This window comes from Lutzomyia longipalpis, chromosome 3, assembly GCF_024334085.1.
Source record: "Lutzomyia longipalpis isolate SR_M1_2022 chromosome 3, ASM2433408v1".
Classification (NCBI taxonomy): domain Eukaryota; kingdom Metazoa; phylum Arthropoda; class Insecta; order Diptera; family Psychodidae; genus Lutzomyia; species Lutzomyia longipalpis.
Window position 1 is genome coordinate 3,689,524 of NC_074709.1, and position 25,068 is coordinate 3,714,591.

Consider the following 25,068-nt stretch of genomic DNA (forward strand, 5'->3'; position numbering starts at 1 on the left):
AAAACGAAAATGCCGATTATTCCGTAAATTCTCGACTGAGAAATTCCATCTTGGCATTTGAAAGGTTTTCTGATACTTCAAATTGAAAGTCTTAACGGCTAAAAGCGAACGGAGACAATTTTTAGCAATTTTGTTTTGTAAAAAAAAAATGTTGCTGAACTTTTTCTCAATGTTTTCTTAGCAGAAAATGTTCTTTTGAGCTCAAAAATTGTTCTGAACGTCTCAGGATCGACTTTTTCTCTTTTCTTGTGCATGAAAAATACTTTTGTTTAGAAGACAAATAAACAGAACACTCAAAAGAAGAAATTTTACATTGAAATTTGAGAAATAAATTCAAATAAGAATTTTTTCAAAGGAATGAAGTGTTCTTCTAATTTCAAGGAAGCTTCTGAACGACTCAGCATCGACTTTTTCTTCTTTTTTATGCAACAAAACACACAAAGAAGGAATTTTTTTTTATTCAAAATTGAAGAATTTTTACAAAGAAACTGATGAAGTAATAAAAATCAAGGAGAAATATCTTAAAACACTGTTTATTTAAATAATTAATAATTAAATAAATAACTTAGTTACTAATACATTGATCGTATAAAGGTGGTAGATTACACAAATCTTCCAAAGCGTGGCGCAGAGATATTATTTTTTCCAATAAAACTGATTTGTACAACAAAGGCTAAAAGGTCGGATTGGAAGCATCTCCCATTGGATGTTTTGGGGGCACCCCACGCGGTGCTACTAGTAGAGATAGTTGTGTGAGGGTTGTTCTGGCCGTCCGCAGGCACCGTAATGCTTCAGCTGAACATTGCGGGAGCGACAATTCTCAATGCTGAGGAAGCAATCATTGGAGTAGGTTTTATCGTCAGTTCCGCACACGGGCTCGTATTCCTGCAAAGTGGAATTTTTATTTTTAATCATGATATTTAGTCGATTTATCAAAGAAAATGTTGTTTGTATTGGAGGACTCACCTGTGGGCACATACGGGAGCATCCTTTGAATGTGAATGCAGCCAAGCATCGTTTCATGGGTACAACAAAGATGTGTTTTCCGCAGTTTTCTTTGCGCATGTGGCATTCGGATTTGTAGAGATGCATGTCGGAGCCACAGACGAAACTTCCCTCCATCTCTTCGCAGTTAGCATCGCAATGAGCCGTCGTGGTGCAGTGCTTCAGGGAGACGGGAACAACGCGCATTCCGCATGTTCGTTGCTTCAATTCACACATATTCCTGTAGGCATTGCCATCGGATCCGCACACGGGCTCTTCTCCATCCTCTTCGGGTTCGCAGGAGAGATTGCAGTCATACCGGGCTGGCTTTAGCCTCGTGCAGGGACCAATGTGAGCCAATTGGACACCGCGTCTGGTAAAAGAAATATTTTATTTACACAGTGTAACAAATTATTTGCAAATTAATTTCTCTCCCTGTACGTACAAACAAGTTGCGTGCGCTAGTTCACACTCATTCTGGTAAGTTTTAGCATCCGTTCCACAGATGAGATCATTCTGGGCCGACGAGAAGAGTCCACCAAATTTATCCTGGAACTCATCACACTGCGGGATCTGCTTGCAACGATTCAAGCGTGTCTGGCATCGGGTCATCGAGACAATCTGGACCGGCTTCCGCTGTGTGCTTCACGGTGAAGAAAGCAATCGGTGTGTTAGGCAATCCGTATTCATTCCGCACACGAGATTACACGCGAGTTGTATTACCCCAAGAAGGGCCCCATGTGCAATCTCCTGTGCGCCACAAACAAACAAAAAAACTACATATTCTCAAACCATGCAAAGAAAAATTAAAATACTTTTCAGTTTGCACAGTTGGTGGTTTTTTTTGTATCTTCACTTAAAAGCTGTGCAAACCAGGACTGGAAGATTTCAATGCGCTACAGACACACAGTCCATCATATAATGTAAAAAAAATTGCAATTGGTCACAGAAATTGTTGACCTCTAAAGCGTTGATTGAAAATGAGTCTTTTTTTTACCTGATTCGCGTCGACTGAGGATTTTTAGAGCCGGTCAAAAAATTCTGGTAAGCTTCCGCTGACGTGAGTCTTCTAAAGTGGGTGGAAATTGCGGGGTACACAGTGGAAGAGACAGAGACAATTTTTTCACATAAAAATGTTCATCTTGAACCTATCTTTTTTTCCTCCCTTTTTCATGTGTTGAACTTTTTCATTTGTTTAATTTGCCAAAGAAAATTTTTAATAGAAATTAGTGAATGAAAAAACAAAGAGAGATGCGTACGAAGATCTTGAGTAAACCTATAATAGCTTTTATGTTGTTGTTTGGTTTAAGAAGAGCATAAGTGCGGATTATTTTCACAGAACATGTGAAGGCGATAGAATTGGAAGCAACGCAGAGAGCGACAGAGCCCTCCAGCAAGACGATTAATCTACCAGCACAATCGATCGCGAATGATCGATGATGTTGAGTACGTTTTGAAGGCATTAGAGAAGCCATTTTTTAATGTTTTATTTGCTGAGTGATTTTTTTTAGTTTTTTTTACTGCAAAATAAAGTAGAGCGAAAGTGATAATGCCCTCGCGGAAGCTCAGGTAAGATAGAAAATTGCAAATTACTCGAAGGAAGCTTTTTTGTTTGGTTTTATTGTTGTGGGTTAATTTCGCGAAGCCGAAGATGAGATCCCCATACCCTGGCCATCAGGGATGGGGGCTTTTTTATTGAGTGAGTTAAAGAATAAAACGCTTACACTGCAAATTACAAATTTACCAATAATTAGAAATTATCTTTTTGCTGAGAATGTTTTTGTTGAAAGAATTTTGATTTGTCAGGAACGTTAAGAAAAAAAGATTATCTGCAAAGATTTGATGGAAACTGAGATATTCGATCTTATTAAGTGACCTTTCCTTTGAAGTTTAAGAAAAAAATCTTGAAATTTAAAGGATTTCTTTATCACTGAATATGTCCGATTAATTTTTATTAAGAAAAAAACTTTAATTTCAAGAAATTTTATTTAGAATTCTTTTAAATTCTTAAGTCTTGCGATTTACTATTTCTTCTTTGCTAAAATTAAGCAGGTAAATTACGAATCTTTTACCTAAAAAATCATTTAAAACATAGTCGAAAATAATAAAATTTTGAGATCAAAATTAAGAAGAAAAAACTTTAGGAACTTTTCTCTGCAATTTTTGAAAATTAAATAATTATTCTACATATAAACTCACTCAGCAGCAACATCTCAGCAAAAATATGGATAAATTCATGAGTTCATTGGCAATTTTCAAATTTCCAGTGTTGGGGTTAAGAGCATACATAACGAAAGATAAGAGAAGCCATCCCGCGTGTGTGAGCGGAGGCGGATTCTTCATAAAGTAAGATTGACTGCATTTTATGGTGTTAGATTGAAAGAGACTGGGAAGCGCCTAATTGTCCGACGAATGACCTGGCACAACACTCACCCACAGTTGAGCATATTCAGCTCACAGCCGGATGAGTAGATATTCCCATCGCTTCCGCAGACGACTTCATCCTCGGATGCAGGTGGGCATTCCGTGGGGCAGTCCTCGATGTGATTCCCCGTTCCAGCACGTTCTTGGGACATGCAGAATGACATTGGCACCTCAAAGACGTGCCGACCGCAATTTGCTGAACGCATTTTGCAGGCACTCGGATAAATTCGACCATCTGAACCACATGTGGGCCTAGCTACGCGCCAGCATGATTCCCGGCAGTTTCGGGTGCTCTGGCAGTGCTTCCGATTTGTACGCACCTAAAGAAAACATTAAAAGCTCGCAGAAATCTTTAAGAATTTCCCTTAAGAATTTCAAACTATATCTTACCACTCCCTGTCCACATGTTTGAATCTTCATCTGGCACGTTGAGTTGTAGACATTCCCATTGGAAGCACACACAGGCCCATCCTGAGGAGCACTAAAAGGAACCACGTGAGAGAATAAAAGAGATTAACTATCCTCCTCTAATTTTTTTAAATTTTTTTGGAGGGAACCAACAGCCGGAAGTGAGAGCGATTGCGAGAGAGAGTTGCGTGATACAATGGAGTGTCTGGCACACAAGCGGATAGACTTGCGTTTATTTATTACCTGTTACAGTCCACGGGACACGATTCTCTGATTGCACTGATGTTGGCACAGGGCCCCACGTGGGCCATTGACACGGCCGCCGTCCCCACGCGACAGGCCTGGACGCGCAGCATGCACCTGCAACATTGAGCGAAAGTTTATAATAAAGTTAAGATTATTGTCTGATAAGCATATTTTTACTCGCTTCTAAATTCGGAACACCCAAAAATTTAATTAAAAAAATTAAATATTCCCAAAATCAGTTATGTTTTGTCATCAAGACAGATGTCTTGATGAGTTTATTATAATTCTTAAATTATTGAAAGATATAATCTTGATAGAATATTTGTCTTATTCCCAATGAAGTTCAAAACAAAACATCGGAATATTGATTAATTTTTAGTAAGAAGTTTATGCATTTTTGAGCTCATGTTTTCCGAGATTTTTTTTTCTAATATTGGGTCGTATTCTGAGATCCAGAAAACCTGGAAAGTTTAGAAATTTAAAAGAATTGAAAGAATATAAAATTATGATTTAAAAAAAATTAGACAGAATAATTTGGCGCCTTGCTTTCTTTCTTATTTATTACAGGCAATAAAAATTGGCATATTGACTTGTTTTGTTTGCAAGATTTGTAAGATTATTCGTAAGACTTAAACGTTTTCCCATTCATCCATGCCGATTCATGAATAATTCAATTTTTGCCAATTTCTAATTTCACTTTTTTCTTTTTCTTTTTATTTTTATTTTCTGACCCCATCAATCAATTTTGCAAAAGAAAAATCTTCCCACGTGGTCAGCGTTATAAATTAAATTATTTTTTCTCACCTGTTTAAGTACGTCCTCCCGTCCGTTCCACAGACGGGATCCTTTTCCGATGGACACCTATTGCCACATTTGGATCCTGTGGCCCTTTCGCATCCATTCTCATCCTCCGTGACGGTATTTGGTCCCACCTTGGAGCATGTTTTCTTCTTCATCTCACAGAGATTTGAGTAGATGTAGCCATCAGAGCCACAAACGGGTTCCAGAGACGCTCCCAGTGGGGGACACAATCTTGGGCAATTTGTCGAAATGGCTCTAATTTGGCGCTCAGTGGAATTTGCCTTGACAGTGTCTGCAAGAGGAGAGAGTCAATCGTCTATAGGCGCGCATTTGAATTGTAAAAGAGAGATTTGTGCATATGCATTTTGATGCTATTGAATTTCAAATTATACCTACAGTGTGTACGCAACGCATCCTCTCCCAACGAGATCCCCATAACTCATACATAATTATATGCTATATTGCTTGTGAGAAGAATAAATGTGTTTAGTGAAATTTTTTTTCTTGTTGAGAAATTGTCAATATATAACTTTCCGTATCAATCTTCATGAAGCGTGTATGCAATAGCTAAAAAAAAATAGGTATTGTGCCAAATGGGAAATCCCATTTTGAATTGTATGATAATCATTAAAATATGGAGACTCTATAACCATTTTTCTTTGAGTGCGCACATGAGCTAATAGCTTGGCAAATATTGTCTCAAGAAGTGCCGGGGCATTTAAAGTGGAACGAGAAGATTCCAATTTGATGGCAAAAAAAAGCATCGCAAGGAAAGGAACCACAAATTTTGATCAGTTGACCCACATTCATTGAATGGCAGAAATTGCGCTCAGAACATGTCGAATTTCATTCAAATCCACTCTCATTTCCGGCACTTTGATTTATTTCACTGCCGGATGGCACAAAAGGTCCATTGTGGCGTTCTCGTGGTGCGGCACAAGATGGGTTTTTCTCACCATAACCCCAAGCATCTACCATGCGCGAGAATTTACACCTAATTGGCATTTTAGACAATCTATATAATAAAGAAAGGCCTGTTTGTTGGTAATCGTCGTTCCGACTTTTCTATACAAATCCACACCGTTTGTCCGATCGCGATGAAATTTGGTACAGAGGCTCCTTATAACAGGCGGTTTCAGATGGCCGTATTCATTTTCCCCCCAAAGCCCCCCTTCAGGTAGCCCCCATAGAGATTTCATGCAGTTTTTGCAAATTTTTGAATTTGGCGCCTAAAATGTTGTATGAAAATGATTTCTTCTCTTTGCAATTTTTTTTCTTTTTCCTTCGATGAGAGCTTCCCATCTATATAATAAAGAAAGGCCTGTTTGTTGGTAATCGTCGTTCCGACTTTTCTATACAAATCCACACCGTTTGTCCGATCGCGATGAAATTTGGTACAGAGGCTCCTTATAACAGGCGGTTTCAGATGGCCGTATTCATTTTCCCCCCAAAGCCCCCCTTCAGGTAGCCCCCATAGAGATTTCATGTAGTTTTTGCAAATTTTTGAATTTGGCGCCTAAAGTGTTGTATGAAAATGATTTCTTCTCTTTCCAAAATTTTCCTTTTTCCTTCGATGAGAGCTTCCCATCTATATAATAAAGAAAGGCCTGTTTGTTGGTAATCTTCGTGTCTGTACAGCTATACAAATCCACACCGTTTGTCCGATCGCGATGAAATTTGGTACAGAGGCTCCTTATAACAGGCGGTTTCAGATGGCCGTATTCATTTTCCCCCCAAAGCCCCCCTTCAGGTAGCCCCCATATAGATTTTATGCAGTTTTTGCAAATTTTTGAATTTGGCGCCTAAAGTATTGTATGAAATTGATTTCTTCTCTTTCCGAAATTTTTCTCCGGGATTTATAAGTGGCCTCAATCAAACCATCACAATTTTTTTTCCTCTAAAATTTGCGCGAAGCGCAACAAATCCCCGCGAAGCGGGGCGAGGTAAATTGGAGCGAAGCGACAATTTACCTCGTTTATTTAAATTTATTTACTCACAGAGTGCAAATTTTCACGAGAATCCAGCACAAAGACCTTTTGGCGTGATGGAATATTTCTCTGCAGCAAAAGAAGACATTTTCATGTCTTCCTCAAGTCTTTAGAACGGTTTCGGGGAAATGTATTGATCATTTAAATGTATTTTTCATCAATTCTGAACATTCTGAAGCATAAGAAAGCAGCCATTCTGTGAAATTTAATAAATAATTTTAAACACAAAGGATCTCATTTTTTTTCAAATTAACTTTTCATTTTTTAATTTTATTTCCTTCAAGTGAAAAAAAATTCTTTTAATAGATAATTTTGGCCGTATCCGTGTGGCGGAAGGAGAATTAGATAAAACGGTGAGTACCACAGATATATTCTCTCCAAAAATAAATAAGAATAATTCTTTAAGACAAGAATTTAGACAATTTTATTAATTTGCAAAATACGCGATATATCTTCAGGGATCCTGAAGAATCAGTGAGATCCTTCGGCACCTGGATGAACTTCCCTGGCGCTTTGTCGTCATGATTTTGATAAGTTCTTTTTTGCTGCGCGAGTCCTTCATCCTTAAGCATCCTGGAGCTCCTGCACGTTGCTCATCGCTACATATCCAGAAGCTTGATTTTTCCATTTTACTTTTTTATTGTGTAATTTAAAGTTTTTTTTTTCACAATTTTTCTATTTTAATAATTAAAAACTCTTTTCTCGTCAAAATGTACGTCTTACTCTCAAGAGCAATTCGATAAGGAATAAAAATGAGAAAAAATATCCTTCTCGTCGGATCCTTTTGATTCTCCTTTCAAACATATTTTCAAAGCTCTTATTTAATAAAAAAAATTCATTAGAAATTCTTCTTTTAATTGTTGGTTGTGATTCTTGGAATTTTTTCAAATCTTTGTTATTCCAATGGTTCCAAATTGAGTCTGAGAATTAAACTCTGTGGTTCGTCTCAAAGTCAAAGATTGAGATCTCGCAACAAAAGCATTCAATACATAAATAAATTTCAGTTAGAGAAATATTCAATAATTATGATAAATTGCTCATGGCGCACTCATAAAAGCCAACAAGTCAATTTGAGGAGCGCATTGAGAAGTAGAAAAAAAAACCCAATTGAATTAGAATTTATTGCCAAAAGAACCACAACGATCAATTCCATGGAACTGTGTCAATTTGTTGTTGGTGATGAACAGATGAGCACGCGAGTGGAAAGAAAAGAATTGTAGGTAATACTGAAAATTGATTTGGGGCAAATAAACAAACAGCTCGAGGTCAATTTGAGGAGGGTTTATGCTACTTTTGGTTGCCCGAGGAGAGAGTGAGTTTTGTGTGTCTTTTAATAAGAAGGCCAAAACACATAAAGGGCTCCATTGAGGTGCATTATATACATACATATGTGTACGTATATTTTTCTCACCTCAAATCGATATTTGCATTGGTAAATAAAACCCAAAAGAGGCTCACAATGTTGTGGATACTTTCTCTCATTTATCTTTTATCACCATACCGTGTGGATTTCAATTCTTCTTCTCACATTGCGCGCGCGAAGAACTATCACTGATGGAATCATTTCTCTTCATCGAGTGAAACTGCATATTAGAGACAAATTGCTTTGGTTATTCAATTTTACAAACCCAACCATATAGGCAGGGAGGTATGCTCTCACACTCTTGATCAAATGAACACCCAGTCGCTTGAATCGTGTGCAATTTATAAGATCATCGCAATAAATCACGCTCCTCCATTTCTCAACACATTTCATCGCACCCAATGCAGCATTATCAACATTTTTAGCCCATAAAAATACACAAAATGTTAGGAATTTTAAAAGAAAAAAAAAGAAGCAAAAGAGATGACATAATTTGTGAATTATTGCGTGGAATAGTGTGTAAATCAGCACGAGTTCCCCCAGATGTGCTTTCAAGCTCACAGTGGAATCCTCAAATGGGAATTGCAAAATAATCGTCTCTCGTTTTTTGGACTATTTTTACCGATGAACCACCTTTTGATAATTCATTAAGCTTTATTCTTTGCATAAAATCACCAATTTTGCATATATTTTATCAAAAAGAATATAAATAAATTATATTCCACAAGGGGTAAGTCATTGTAATAAAATTTTGCCTTAATGTACTTTTAAATATCAAATTGGGACATTTAAAATTTCTTTAATGTTTTAGAAAAATGTTCAAAATTGTAGAATTAAAACAAGATGTTGTGAAAATGTTATTTTGGTTTAAAACAAATCAAAGTTGTAAAGCCCTTTTTCCAGAGTTTTTTTTAGAGTTTCATCTTAAAATCTAAATTTCTGACTGATTGCAGTTAATCCCGTAGAAACCCCTGAAAACGAACAAACAAAATCTAAGAATAAAGTGTTTTGGGATTTGTTAAAAACAGTTTTAAAATTTTTATAAAATTGTACAGCATTTACTTATTCATCAAATTCTTTTTTTTTAATCGTCCTGTACATGAAATGGTTCATTGAATAGCCCCCTGAGAAGTATCTTTTTTTCATCAAACACCGCCACACAAAATTAACCATCAATTGAAATGAGGTGAAGAAGTGATAGGAAATGAATGGCTTTCTGTTTGCATCTTCTCACTTGAATATCGCTTTTGCAGAACGACATCATTTACTCTTACAGCAAAGAAGATACGTGAGTTCGGGCGAAATTCAATAAGAAGCCCGCAATATATTCCTTTTGATTGCGATGAGAAGATAAAATGAGGGAACCTATACGCGGGGGGTGGGGGGGTTATTTGCCGTTCACAAAGAAATCCTTTCAGCTCCAATTCCCCACAAAAGATGTTCTCATGTCCGATTTGACTAATTCACTTGCTCGCGACACACTCGAAGATTCGCTCAAGATGCTGAAGCTGGGCGATGCAAATAACAAGAGCGCGATGTCTCTGACACCCAGTGCGGTTCAATGTCCACACGCTCGTCTCAGCGCGGTATATACGTTATTTTCTGTTCAATTGTTGCTCCATCCCATTCATCACACTTACGACGGATCACCAATCAATCAATTAATTGAATCAATATTTTAATTAAGAGAGTATCGTTGTGCTGGAAAAATGGGGAGGGCACCAGCAATCATGGGTGTTGCAGCATCATCTTTCACCGCGCATCACAGAGATCAACAAAGAAGTTCACTGGAGGTTGGGGAATTCCATTCTACAAATTTCACCGGTGCCTCGGCACTTGTGGAAAACGCACTTGCGGACTTGGCTGATTTTACGACACTTGCGGACAGAGAAGGCTACCTGGGTACGAAAGGGATTTACCCTAGACATATGCGGACTCCGGAGGGTAGGTAGAATTTTGAGCATCGACAAATTTGCCACTTGCGAACAGTATGCGGCCAGCAAAAGGGGCCTTCTGTATGTGTGTGATCCGAAGGCGCAGTGTGGGTTGTGAAAACTTTAAAAATTAGCTAATCGATTATTAATTAATTCAAAATTCTTCAAAACGATTTTTCTTTTACGATTTGCGAGAAATCTCCACAGTTACAAAAAAACTCAACAGTTGCGAGAAAACTCCACAGATAAAAAAACTCAATAGTTGCGAAGAAACTCCACAGTTAAAAAATCTCAATAGTTGCGAGAAAACTCCACAGTTACAAAAAACTCAACAGTTCGGGTTCAAATTGTGCTTAATAGCACATTTTAAGTCACATATTTGCGTAGTAGAAAAGCTATTTTGGCCTGTAGGCCGTCCAGCTTTTTGTTGGTCAAGCATACTCATCATTTGTAGGAAAACTTCAAAGATATTCTGTGTTAGGTGGATTATATCAAAAACTCAACAGTTGCGAGAAAACTCCACAGTTACAAAAAACTTAACAGTTGCGAGAAAACTCCACAGATAAAAAAACTCACTAGTTGCGAAGAAACTCCACAGTTAAAAAATCTCAATAGTTGCGAGAAAACTCCACAGTTAAAAAAAAACCTCAGCAGTTGCGAGAAAACTCCACAGTTACAAAAAAACTCAATAGTTGCGAAGAAACTCCAGGAGGGTAGGTAGAATTTTGAGCATCGACAAATTTGCCACTTGCGAACAGTATGCGGCCAGCAAAAGGGGCCTTCTGTATGTGTGTGATCCGAAGGCGCAGTGTGGGTTGTGAAAACTTTAAAAATTAGCTAATCGATTATTAATTAATTCAAAATTCTTCAAAACGATTTTTCTTTTACGATTTGCGAGAAATCTCCACAGTTAAAAAAAAACCTCAACAGTTGCGAGAAAACTCCACAGTTACAAAAAACTCAACAGTTGCGAGAAAACTCCACAGATAAAAAAACTCAATAGTTGCGAAGAAACTCCACAGTTAAAAAATCTCAATAGTTGCGAGAAAACTCCACAGTTACAAAAAACTCAACAGTTCGGGTTCAAATTGTGCTTAATAGCACATTTTAAGTCACATATTTGCGTAGTAGAAAAGCTATTTTGGCCTGTAGGCCGTCCAGCTTTTTGTTGGTCAAGCATACTCATCATTTGTAGGAAAACTTCAAAGATATTCTGTGTTAGGTGGATTATATCAAAAACTCAACAGTTGCGAGAAAACTCCACAGTTACAAAAAAACTTAACAGTTGCGAGAAAACTCCACAGATAAAAAACTCACTAGTTGCGAAGAAACTCCACAGTTAAAAAATCTCAATAGTTGCGAGAAAACTCCACAGTTACAAAAAAACTCAACATTTGCGAGGAAACTCTACAGTTACAAAAAAACTCAATAGTTGCGAAGAAACTCCAGGAGGTAGGTAGGTAGAATTTTGAGCATCGACAAATTTGCCACTTGCGAACAGTATGCGGCCAGCAAAAGGGGCCTTCTGTATGTGTGTGATCCGAAGGCGCAGTGTGGGTTGTGAAAACTTTAAAAATTAGCTAATCGTTCATTAATTCAAAATTCTTCAAAACGATTTTTCTTTTACGATTTTTAGCTCTCCATGCCCCTGCCCCAAGGGGTGTATATTTGAATGAAAATCTTCGGATCTTCGGATTATTCGCTAAAAATTCGGATGATTCGCCAAGATTCAGATTATTCGCCTAGATTCGATTGATTCGCCAATATTCGGTTTATTTGTTAAGATTCGGTAGATTCGTCTATATTTTTGATGCACAAATATTACTTTTTAGGCAAAAAACTATAATTTTTAAACATTTCGCGTATTATAGACGTACCTAAATGTTTGTTTGAAGTTTTTAAACTTGGTTTCAAATTTAGAACGATTTTTTAAGAAAAAGGGAGTCTCAAATCGTCGTAAAATTCGATTCCCTAAGTTCGGGTTGAAATTGTGCTTAATAGCACATTTTAAGTCACATATTTGCGTAGTAGAAAAGCTATTAGTTGCGAGAAAACTCCACAGATAAAAAAAACTCAGTAGTTGCGAAGAAACTCCACACTTAAAAAACTCAATAGTTGCGAGAAAACTCAACAAGAAAAGCTCAACAGTTGCGAGAAAACTCCACAGATAAAAAAAACTCAATAGTTGCGAAAAAACTCCACAGTTAAAGAAAACTCAACAGCTGAATTTTTACTAATTTCATTACGAAAATTCCACTACGTGGGTGATCATTGCAAGAGAATTATTAAGAAGCTTTCAGAACGTTAATTTTCTATGTATTTTGTTTGATTTCTTATGAGGAAAATTCTATTTTCTCTTAAGAATCTTTTAAAAATCAATGTATATAGATCAGCATTGATTCAACACAAAAATCTTATTCACTCCTCGCTCCATAGTAAGATATTTTAGTGACTTTAGTCAATAAGGCTGCATTACAAGACGATAGTGTAAATTCTTTTGTGAAATTTTCCTCTCAAGGTACATAATTCTTACAAAACTCCTCAAGTTAATTTACCAACAAAAAAATCAAAATTCTCTGCAAATCTTTCGTGTGTAAGACATATTATACGCACAAAATTCCCATCTGAGATAACACGAGAGAGCATTTTTCTGCAAAAATTGCTCATAAATAAACAGTATCCAATTGCATATGCCCAAAAATATGCCCAAAAGTGTCTCACACAGTAAAAAGAATCGCATAAATGTTAAAAAGAATTCACAGCAGAAGCCAAGAAGGAATATCACGGGGAGAATAAAGTCACCAACTGCTGAGAAATTCTCAAGAAATCCCAATTAGACTCAAAATGAATGGTTTAAATGTGAATTAACTGTGAGATACAGTGTGTCAGGAAAATGATGATTATTGACTCTTTCTTTGCCATGCCATGGGATGGAAAAGAATCGCCAATTTGCCGCGAAGACGTTGAATTTACAAAAAGTTTTGCGGTTTATTGGACTTTGGTGTGCCATGGGCGTCTTCTGGGCGACATTGAATGATATTTTGATAATTATTTTAAAATTTCCATTTCATCCGATGGAATTTATAATTAAATTTTGACCACGATTAGCTCTCTTAGTCGTTGAACTAAATGCATAATTAATTTTTAATCTTTTAAATTCCATCATTTTTTGTACGTGTGTTGTGAATGAAAATATTTTAAGATTGGGCATGTGGGTGATAAGTAGTAAATTAAGATTAAAATGTTTCATTCATTTGAAGGAAATTAAAAATTAATTTGCAAGCTAAAATTGTATAAGAAAATTGTTGATATATGTATGTATGTAAGTTTAGGGAATTATATAAAAATTTTCCGTAAAAGATTCTTGAATCAATTACCTACATTTTCTTTTTTCAAAATAATATTGTAAACCAAAGAATATATATTTTGTGGTAAAAGAAAAAAAAATCTCACGGGGCTATTCAATTAAATATCATGGGGACTAAGTGGCTGTCGGGACGGCACAAGAATTTCAGACTGAGAGAAAGAGGGAAAAAAAAGTGATAAGATGACAAACTGTCTTCAATCTTCTCATGGCAGATGGGGAAAAGTTAAATGAGGATCAAAGAAAGTGTGTTAGAAGAATATTCATATATATTGATAAACTGGTTTCCATAGCATCCATGCATTATATACAATTTTGTATTTGACCAATCTTCAATTGAGTCAGCACGAATGGACAGCCACATGAAATTGAGCTTGGTTGGAAGGCGCAATTTGATGCCAATATATATCCAAATGGGAAATTCACAATGAAATTTGTAGGTACAAAAATGTGTACACATCCACTGTCAGTTGGATATAAAATAAAATAGAAAGTAAACGAGTGTAAGATGGGGAGATTTATCGTCTCAATTGAGTCTCTCAATTGGACTGATGGTGAATAAGATGAAGAAAAATATCTCCCGGAGCGTCGTACTTCGCTATATGCCTTCCCCGCAAGGAGTTCAAAATGCAAATTATGCAGTCAATTCGCGCGCGCACACAAACACGTTTCACCAACCATACTCTACTTTCTTTCCCATCATATCCATCCCTAATCTCATGGGCACAGTGAGCACACATCCCATCTAACAAACAATTGACCACTTCGCGCTTCCACATCGCGCACAAATTTGCATTGCAAATCACATGCCGTTCTGCGGACAAAACGTTCATTTGCCTCTTTTATCATTTTGCGATTTCATACCAAATAGAGGAGTGTGTGTATCAATGTTGCCCATTGGAAATGAGTAGCAAACTCCATGTGAGTGCAATTCACTTTTGATGGGCACGTGCGATTTTGCTATCTCTTCGAGCTATTCGCGGTTTTTTTTTTTATCTATATTCGCTCGCGAAATTGCAATTGAGTGCATGATGGCAGAAAGTCTTTGGGTCAGTGTGTTATATGGATAAGCTAATTGATAAAATAATTATGGGTAGATGAGGAATTTATCAATCAATAGAGCGATGGGGTCACTTAAGAGCGTCTTTTGCGTTTTGCATAAAATTCCCACAAATCCACGCGAAATCTTCACTGTACATATTATGGAGACCACATACAGGTTTCACATACATAATATTCATAATGTGATACCCGATACGGTGTTAACTTTTTATCAAGCAACCGCACACATTTAATTAAAATGACAAAATTTTCCATAACAAATGGATAAATGAAATGAAATGTTGATTAATTGCAATTTCTGACGCACACGGAAGTTGCAAAGCATAAAGGAATAGAGAAAAAAGAAATAGAAGCAGCATATAAATCTAAGAAGAAAAAATATTCTAAATAGTAAAAAAAAAAGATTTATCTGCATTTTTGAATATACAAAAATGCTAACGGATCCACATTTCATCGAGTTTTTTAAATTTATTTCAATCATCAGATTAAAGGTGAAATCATTCTCAAAAAATTTATGCAAAGTTTTTTTTTTATTGTGAAAAGTGAAAATTAAACAGCTAATCAGTAAAATCAAAATAGCGATTATAGTTCTTCAAATTCCCATGAGAGACAGCTTCTATTTTTGGCAGGTCTTTTAGCGGATTGAATTCGCTTTCCATGGTTTTAGTGTCAAAACAAGAGAAATTTTAAGCAAAAATCAATCAATTTCACTTACTTAAATGCTTCAAGATAAGATTTATCTTCACTTTTGAGAGCTTCTAATAAAAAGTCTTTTTTTTTTCGTAACCACTTTCACTGCAGTTTAAGATTGACAAATCCTCCAAGAGATAGAAAATAAAAGTTTTCCTATCATTGTGCATAAAATTTGTAATTTTACAGAGCTCTTCACGGAGATTGCTCAAAGGATTGAACACAGATTTTGGGTTTTTTTTTGCAGAAAATTGTTTCAATTTATTTTACAAAAGGCAATTTATCAATAAATAATGGGCCTCATTCAGCGACCAAGAAACTCTTGAAAATCGCTTGAAACCTTGAAATTTCAGTACAAAATTTAAAGATTTCAAGCATTTCTTTGTCGCTGAATAAGGCACAATATTTACATATTTTTTTAAAGAATTGTCTTTTTATGTTGAATAAAATTTGTTTGGATTCTTTAAAATAAAATCTCTTCTTAATTAGTTGGTGTTCCACTTCGTGGCCAACACCAAGTATTGTAATCGTCGGAAAAACCAACCACCTCAGATCGGGCTCAAACTTGGTATGAGCACGTTTTAGACATCCCACATTTCGAAAATGGTGGTGGAAAATTTTTGATCCGGCCGGCCTGCCGTCCTGCCGTCCTGCCGGCCTGCCGTCCGGGACTCTAAACTTTGCCTTATAGCTCGAGAGCGGTAACAGTTAGAGACTTCGGGTTTGAAGCTTTCTATAGAAATGTGGGTGTAAAATTTCATTTTTTCGAATTTTCAAAATCCAAGATGGCCGCCGTCCGCCATTTTGAACTACCATCAATCACTTCCCTTATAGCTAGAGGTCTGAAATTTTAGTATGATGTAGAGCTCAGTGAGACGTTTTCATCAACAATTCATACTTGAAAATCGGTCAAGCGGTTTAGCAAATATGGCGGCCTAAAGCAAAAAGTGTTTTTTCGATATAACTCGAGAACGGCTTGACCGATTTTGACCATCTTGGTATCAAATGAAAGATACTGAGAAGCCCTACAAATGTCTAGAACATTTCAAGTTCCAAAAATATCCGCAAGAGGCGCTAAAATCAAAAACAAAAATTTCCTAACTTTAAGGGGCAATATCTCCGAATCCCGATCATCGATTTCCTTTAAATTTTGATATGTTGTAGCCTGACTCAATATCTGTCACCAGTCCAAAAATGAAGAAAATCTATGTCGCCGTTTAGAATATATGACCATTTGAAAAATTCTTGAATTTGTATAGTTCTAAGAGCCATATCTTCTGCACTGCTTGACCGATTTTGCTAATCTTGGTATCAAATTAAAGGTTTTGCAAAACTCTACAACTTTCTAGAACATCAGAAATCTCTTAAACCATTCCTTCAGGACAAAAAAGGCCAAAAAGTGTTTTGGTAAAACAAAATGCCGCCATTTTGTGTTCTGGAGGTGACCTTGAAAATTATTGAAATTTATGTCAATTTTTAGCCTGTGTTAATACCTTTCCAAAACTAGTCAATAAATTTCTGTAGGTTTTACAGAACCAGAGATATAACCATTTTTATCCATCATATTGTCGAATTTTACAAAAAAAATCTTTGTCTACTAATTCTGCTCACAAATCGCATTACAACGCATAAACAAACTTCTACACGTTGTGGGACACCAACTCTTATAACTGGACGCGTTATGATTGACTTATTTATTGTATTTTTGCTTTACTCTTTCAGAAAAAATTAATTCTTTGCTTTTACTGATTTTTTTTTGAAATATAAGGTTCAAAAAAATTTATTTCGCATAAAATGAATCGCAAAAATTAAATAAATCGTAAAAACTATCAACTTTCAAAAATTCACTATTTTACCCCAGGATCCCCTAATTCCGCACGAAATTGCAAAGCTACAAAAGAGACTCACAGAAAATATTTTTCTGAGTGCTTTGAAGAATAAAATGAAAGGGATATGAGATGAATATCTCTCTGGTTTTTAATTTCCTTGTCATTTTCACGGGAGAGTGTTCTTGTCCAATTTATGTGATTTACCTGATCACCAGGTGAGATTCTCAAAAAATAAATTCTACAAGAATTCACCTTGTTTGATGGAAATAACCCAGACAGATAAAATTTTTTAGTTGGGTTAATTTAGAAGAAAAAAAAATTCACCGAAAATAATGAATTTATGCTGCTTCAGCTTAGCTTCAGCGGGAGTTTCTAAATTAACTTGTTGAAGCCATTCGGGCACATCGGAATGATCAGTTGGAACTTTGGCGGTGATCAGGGGCAATATAGGAAAAAAAGAATCACGCAGCTAAAAGGCAAGTCTGTCACAATTCAGCTACTTGCGATCAATCAGACAACCATAAAAGCTCAAAATTAACTATTTTATATTGGAAAAGACATCCGAACGCTTTGTAAATTTTCTCCAATACATTTGTAGCCCTGTCGTGACTTTGATAAATCACCATCGAGAGATTGAGACAATAAAGTGAGATTTTAATTTACATTTGGGAGGCTGCGCCATAGAGAAAAATTTCTTCAGCTGCTGTTTGACAACATTCACTAATGTGAGAAAATCAGTGATCACGATCGACTTGAAGATCTTCCTCGAGGCATTTTGGCCATGGGAGTGTTCTTTTTTTTGTTAGGTTGATGCGGGAAAAACACCTAAAAATCACCTTCAATCAGATCGGTGTGATGAACATTGTAGCGTTTGAACATGATTTCTTATGGCATTTCCAACAAAATTTATACTACCCATGAAATTTGCATGAAAGACATCTCTTTGCCATTTTTTTCACCTTTTCTTATCTCGTGGGACTCTTCTCTCTCACTGTTTATTTCTTAACTGTGTGCTCGCACGATGGTTCTGCAACACATTTTCGATATATCTATATACCTTACTACCTTTAATCAAACACAAATTGGTTAGAAAATGTATGTACATAATCTTGAGATGTGATGAAACTTCCGAATGAATCAGTGGCTAATACATTAATTCACACAAGATTGTGCCACAGATGGGTATGGAGAAGATGTGGCTGTGCGAGCAAAAAAAAATCAGAACTCGCGTACGGAACTCCATGAAGAAGGCAATTATTTATTCAGATCGAGAGATAAAGTGGACGATGTATGAAAAACCGACCTTCACAAGTCAACACACTTTCTTTAATACCCAGACACGAAAAACACTCTCTCGTTGCTTTATATATATTTTGTGGGTGCCATTTGGGATCATCTCTGCGCAGACAAAAATTAAAGAAAAAATTCCCTCCTCACTCCCCAATTCAATGGAAGTTTTTTAATTATTGAAATCTTGTTTTTCCATTCAAATGTGGGTCACCCATTTCTTCCCGCACAAGTAATAAGATATCCTGATGCCTCTTAGCTAAATGCAATGTGGCATTTTATTAGCGTGTTTATGGGCAAGATCGTAAAATGGAAGCAGATTTTTTTTGCATATTAAACTGTCAAGAAGCAAAGAGATATCTCTCGAAATAATTTATTAAACATTGTAAAAGTGACAGAAATTTATTTTACTTTGATTGGTGTGGCGCGTGTGACATTAGATTTTTAACTCTTAACACCTGGTAATTGGAAGTTACCTGAATAGAATAAGAAAAGTGGGATTGGTATCCACTCTATAACAATGATGGATTGCTTCAAAATTCCTTTTTGAAATAATTCATAACGGTATAAGGATTTGAAAAGTTAATGCCGCACCTGTTAGAATTATTTGAATTTTATCAATTATTTTAAAGAAATTAAAATTTCTTTTCATAAAAGAAATTCTCTTAAATTTAAAGTTGAATCAGAGGAAAATTCTAAGGCAGATTTCTTCTTAATAACACTTCTGGATAAACTTAAAAAATAATAATAATAATAAAATAGCATATAATCAGCATTAAAGAGAGGAATACTAATCGTGTGATTGGCTGAAGAGGGAAGTCTTTAATCATGCTCTTATGCTAAATGTAAAAAAAAAAACAAACACACATAAAATCTTCGCCCCAATTTCTCCTGAGTGCATCACAGTAAGGAGATATACATATAAAAAGCATATAATACAATAAGAATAAATTCAATGGTTTAATTAGTTGATGTTCAATGGCCATATCGGTAGTTTGCCAGTCATTTTGAATTTCTTGTTTAACTCATCTTACCCTGCCACACCTTATCTTCAATCGAAGATCAACACACAATTTGCACACAAGAGCGCCATGAATTGAGCCTAAACGCGAGGATTAGGTGCTCCCCCAGGCACATCGTGTGTGTGTGTGTGTTAAATGCGTAGGAGGATGCGGAACAGTGATTTTAAATACCTATAAAATATCTATATAATATATCGTTCTGATATGCCTTTTGCAAAACTGGACACATGATGGATACTATCTTGATTTCTTGTCTCTGCCCAAGAGCATTGCTGATGGTGTGGCAATTCTGCCACGGGCTTATTGTGTGTTACTGTGTCTGCACAAAAAGTGCAGCACGCAAAATTTGCCATCTCTTCGCCCATCACGTGAACAAAAAGGTAAAAAGAATTTTCCAGTTATAATGACTGACAAGAACAAGAATCACCAAGCACAAAAGATTCATCCACCATGAACTATTTTTGCCCATACGCGAGCGTCTCATAGGGTTCAAGACCTCTTGCTTCGTACTAAAATTAACCCAATTTTCTTGTCTTCGTGTAAGGTGCAATTTGTCTATGGAACAGTTAAAAAAAATTCACCGTCAGGGGGTCAGAAATTAAACCCGAAAAATTCCCTCCAAGATACGGTATTAAGAGTCAGAAAATGTTGTACGATGTGTAGTCATTAAGAAGGACTTCTTTTTTTCTATATGTACAACCAACCCACCTTCTCTGCCACAAGAATCTGTGCTTTCGTCTGGACAGGAAACAATAAGGAAATGCACCATTCACGTGCCAAGTATAATTAATATTGGATCTTTTATGGGCTCACTCACAGGCACAACAAGTCGCTTGAACTACGGTAGTTCTCGATCATCCACCCACCCACAATACCTGTGTGCTATGTACTCCAATGTGGGAGCATACTCGGAGGCAGTGGCGAACGATTACCTATCTAAGAAAGACAAAGAGTGCAAGAAGAGACACCACCAAGGTGTGCCCATTTTAGGTCGTAAATGTGTAGCAAAAGCCTCCCGCGAGATAGATTGAGGCGGACATTTTGTCGAGATGGTGGTTACAAGCTTCTATATGGAGTTTATCCTTAATATCATTTAAAAATTAATTTATAGGTTTGAGAATATTTTAACATTCATCCTTTTGTTGTTCTTGCGTTTCACGTCAATAAATGCAAATTCTGCGTTGTAAATATGCAGTAAAAATCTTTAAAAAAAATAACGTATTTAAATGTTAGGTGAAGACTTCTTGTTAAGCTTTGCAAAGAAGTTATAAACTTTTAAATTGCATAAATACGTGAATTTGTTAGTATTTCACGACAAGTTAAAAGATAATTTATTTTATTTTTAAATATTTGTAAAATAGTTTTTAATAGATTTATAGAAAATTGTTAAACTAAATGAAAATTTAAGTAATAAGTATAAGAAAACTACAGACATTCTCATCTATAGAAGGGGTGTTAAGGAGGAGTAAAAAAGAACTTTTCGACCCCAAGAACTTTCTTACCTCTCTGTCTTTCAAAATTCAACTTCTTTTAGTGGAAAATAAATGCTAAAAGAATTACCATTTGCACCCAAAACTCAATCAATTCTTTGTCTGATGCTGGTAAATGTCATTCGCCTCGTTTGGTTAATGGACAAATTAAACAGAAGTTGTGTAAATACCAAGACCAAAGCTCATGGCGCAGCAATGTGCAAAATGAATTAACAAAAATTAAGATACAAAACGAAATTCTTTTTCTTTTCCCCCGAAAAAAAAAAAGGTTACGGTCATTTAGATTACCACAAAAACGATCATATTTTGCGCAAAGTTCATAAATTTTATTTATTTTTAAACTAATTTGCATTTTAAATTGATTTTAAAAGTGCATGTCGTACTGTTCAATAAATTTTCATTTTTTTGCTCTTCTTTAAAGAAATGAAGAGATTGAAGAAGAACGCGCGGAAATTCAAATTAAAGCTCTGTTTTGGACTTTCAAACGCGGCAAAATGAAATTCAAGTGTGTCAATTCGTATGAAAATTCATGTCGTTGGGGCATTTTAAAAGCATTTTTTAGCTGTGTTTATTTCTTAATCATCATGATTTTTTTTCTTTGGGGGAAAAACCATTATTATATAGAAAAAAGATGAGCCAACTGTAAAGGCAATATCGCAATATGGATTAATTGCAGGAATGCGTGTATTTGCTATTTCTTATACAAATTAAAACTTAATTTAATTTTAATTTGTCCAAATTGACATAAGCGTGCGTCAGAAATTGTGTTTAAATAAATATAAAATTTGCAAAAATGGATTAGCAAGTTTGCAAATGAAATTAATAAGTATGAATTATAAAGCAAATCCGCCCAAGACAGATTTCTCTTTCATTTTCATTTAATTGCTAGCTGTTGCAGTGGAAACAGCACTATTTGCAGTGGTTAATTAAGTAGAACAAACTACAATTATTCTCCCCTTGATGGTGAAAATCTCGCACTATGAGGAGGTACACCCATTTGGCGCTTTTAGTATGATTTAACGACACACAACACCATCGTGCAAAACATTTCAATATAGGGCCGCGCGAATCTTCTTCGCGAATTTCTTTGCAAACATCTTTTCCTTCCTGTGATGGAGTAGTAGAGCTTTTTCCTTCTTTGGCACTCAGTCTGTGCAACGAATGAGGTGTGGAAGGAAAAGGGTTTTTATTTTCGTTATTTTCAGGTGTAATTGCCACGATGATGCGGCCGTGATGTTTTTTTTTGGGCGAAGAATATGATGATGAGAAGAAGAAAATGTAACGGATATATTCATCGGAGAGGTGATAATTTTTACACGAATCCTCATTAAATCAATCAAAATGTGGCAAAAATTTTCATGCCCATGAGCGGTACGAGGGCCAACAAAAAGAAATCTGCATGCTCGCATTAGAGCAAACAGATGGCGAAGTGATGTGGAAATTTGCAACAAGATGCTTCGCACCTGGTAAGACAGTGGGCAATTTTTTCTCACATTTTTCTTCAGCCATTCCCTCTCCCATTGTGGTGAGAGTAATTTCGATTTGCTGGCGGGATGATGCTCCACTTTCTTTCAACAATGGCGCAATGTTTCTTGTGCCGCGCGGGAATTTTCAAACGAAATTATCCATCATTTGCATGATAGCATAAATTGATTTTATTTAATACAACAAGAAGAAAAAATATCAATGGCACCACAACCAAAAGATTGGGGCTCCAAAAAGAGACGTATGGATTGATCTCTTTGGATGGCCATGCTTCGGAGGAAAAAAACGGTTTTATTCGCAAGTTCATTGACTGTGGCGCTTTTTCTTCTTGGTTGTGTTTTTTTTTTCTTCTCTTAAACATTGGATTTTTCGTTACGTGTGATATTTAGCAATGGTATTAGCATAATTTGCACACAAAATCTCCCTATTAAATGATATGGGTGTTTAACAGAAAGAAATTATGCTCTATTGGACATACCATCCGCCACAGCATTCAATGCGAAGAACACAGTGATGAGAATAAATTTCCACATTTCGCTAATTAAGTTCTCTCAATGGCTGCACGAGATTTATTCCTTCAACATAAAATGTTGTAACCCCCTTTGCGAAGAACACACACTGGGAGATGATTTGCCAAAATACAACAAAAAAATTCTTCGAGCAAGTCCACGAACTTCTCCAAAAGAAAAATAACAAGAAAAAAGACAGATTTCAACACACAGCACTTTTTTCTTTGAAATTTCCTGGACACTGCCAAGTCTTTTTGGGGTGCACTTTCACACAAAATCACAGCACTTCCTGCCTAATAGAATAAAAATTAGTTTAAAAAAAATGTTAATCTCCGCAAGTGGATTTTCCTCCGAAAAACTCTGAAATACTGTGTGCTCCCGAGAAAGGTGTGCAAAGAAAAACGCGATCTCAATGTGAGGCGCACGAGCCACGATGGTGAGCCCAAGAAGAACGAACCAAGAATGAGTTTCATTGCCAAGGCTTTGTGAATTTATAGAGAGAAATTGTATAGTTGGCTCTCTGTCTGAATTGGCATTCCACACAAACTGTGTCACACTCTCAGCTCACTCTCGATGCTCTTTTCATCTTTCATGATGTGCAAGAGATGGTGTGTATTGGTCTTCTTTCTCCTCGCGAGGATCGCGCGATCCCTGCCTCTAAGGTCGCCAGATTCTGCGGTCAGATTGCTCCTTTAGGCATAGGTGAGGAGGATAATAAAAGACCACCTCCTGAGGCGGTGGATCATCAAAAGGGCCAACGAACATTTTTGATGATAAAAAAAAATCAGTCACTAACAAAGAAGCTCCATAATCGCCGAAAGAGCAGAGAGATGCATTAATGTTGGGCCACTACCACGAAGAAATGTAAATTAAAGTGAATGAAAGATTTATTGGATCATTTTTCTGTAGGTATGCTAAAAATTATTCATTTTATAAATTTTGTTCGATAAAGTAGTTGGGGGCTTTTGGGCTAATTAACGTGAGGGCATTTTAACATATGTACAGGAGAGCTTTAACATCTTAATCTAACGTCAAGGTAGTAAGTGTTATTTATTCTACAAGGAATGGAAGAAGGGCGCGCTTTTTCCGGAAGCGTCGGAAGATTTGCTGTGTCTCTAGTAAGACTGATTAAAACAATTTTTCCAGAGCTTTCGACCCTATTTGTGCGTCATTTTTTCAACACTAGAGATGGGTATTTTTTCGTTTAATATTATTTTTTTTTCGTTTAATATTATTTCATCACATAAAAGTATTTCCAATTCTGCTAAATCATAAAACTTTTCTGGAGCTTTCGACACTATTTTCGTATACTGCAGTATTTAAATAATAACAATACATACCGAACTTTTTTAATGGAATATTTCAGCATAATCTGTTATAATATTTCAGTAAAAATTACACCAAAATCTGTAAACGAAAGATTGAACACAATAAAAAAAGTTGACATCTGTATTCGAACCAACGATTTTTTGAATGTCAGTCAAGCTCTCTCTCAACTAAACCATTCAAGTCGGTTTTTGTGACTAAAAGTAATTTAAATTTCTCATTTTTTTAAATCAACATTTAAAGGAAAATCTTTTCATGGTATGTTTGTAATATTTTTCCATTTACTGTATTTCTCTCTGCGACGCATTGAGAGATTTTCTTTGGATGCCTCCTTTTCTTCAATGGAGAGTGTTCAAAATGAAAATATATATAACTACCTAATGTATATAGCCGGCGCATAGAAACTGAAAGAGACTTCCATGGTGGGATAGGAAATAAAACGAGCTACTCATATGCATTTCCATTGTGAGGTGATCTTTTGGGTCTCTTGAGGGGGAAGAAGACGTGACGGAGGAAACTGAGATGAGTGCAATCCGATTGTAAAGAGATCCTCCCAATTCAGTTCAACTGCAATGGGGTACGTAATTAATCTCATATAATTTATTTTAATTTTATAGGTTAAAAAAATCACAAATTTTCACTTTAATGAGGAGATGACTTCCAATGGCTCTCCATATGAGAAATTGCTAAGACAAACATCTTGACCAACGAAAGTGTTTCACTATCACCTATTTTTTCTCCCTCTCTCTCTGTCTCACTATTTACCTTCCTACACTCAATTGCATATTACCTCCTTCACCTTCTCAAACAAATCTCATGTCAATTGCAATTTCCTTTTCGTCTAATTTTTCTTTTT

The 25,068-nt window shown here is 36.0% G+C and overlaps 1 protein-coding gene across 2 annotated transcripts; it reads right to left on the minus strand.

Moving 5' to 3' along the window:
- Positions 1–517: 517 nt before the first annotated feature.
- On the minus strand, positions 518–23,354 carry LOC129794230 (agrin). 2 transcript variants are annotated; one of them, XM_055834912.1, is made up of 9 exons: positions 22,856–23,354; positions 4,867–5,155; positions 4,060–4,176; positions 3,799–3,889; positions 3,418–3,728; positions 1,982–2,053; positions 1,430–1,627; positions 967–1,357; positions 518–885 (listed from the first exon to the last, which is right to left on the minus strand). In XM_055834912.1, exons 1-9 carry the CDS (start codon positions 22,908–22,910, stop codon positions 736–738), a joined length of 1,674 nt encoding a protein of 557 aa, XP_055690887.1. In that variant the 5' UTR covers positions 22,911–23,354; the 3' UTR covers positions 518–735. The 2 variants fall into 2 exon arrangements, with proteins under 2 accessions (XP_055690887.1, XP_055690888.1); XM_055834913.1 differs by lacking the exon at positions 1,982–2,053 and having other exon boundaries at positions 22,856–23,351.
- Between the last annotated feature and the right edge of the window lie 1,714 nt (positions 23,355–25,068).

What these genes read in the sequence shown, in the direction of transcription:
- LOC129794230 (XM_055834912.1), bottom strand. Translation starts at nt 22,910, where the DNA reads ATGTGGAAATTTATTCTCATCACTGTGTTCTTCGCATTGAATGCTGTG. An exon ending in TGTCCCGTGGACTGTAACAG is followed by an intron (nt 3,890 to 4,059) that starts GTAATAAATAAA and finishes GGTTCCTTTTAG; the next exon opens with TGCTCCTCAGGATGGGCCTG. An exon ending in CCTCAGTCGACGCGAATCAG is followed by an intron (nt 1,628 to 1,981) that starts GTAAAAAAAAGA and finishes TTCACCGTGAAG; the next exon opens with CACACAGCGGAAGCCGGTCC.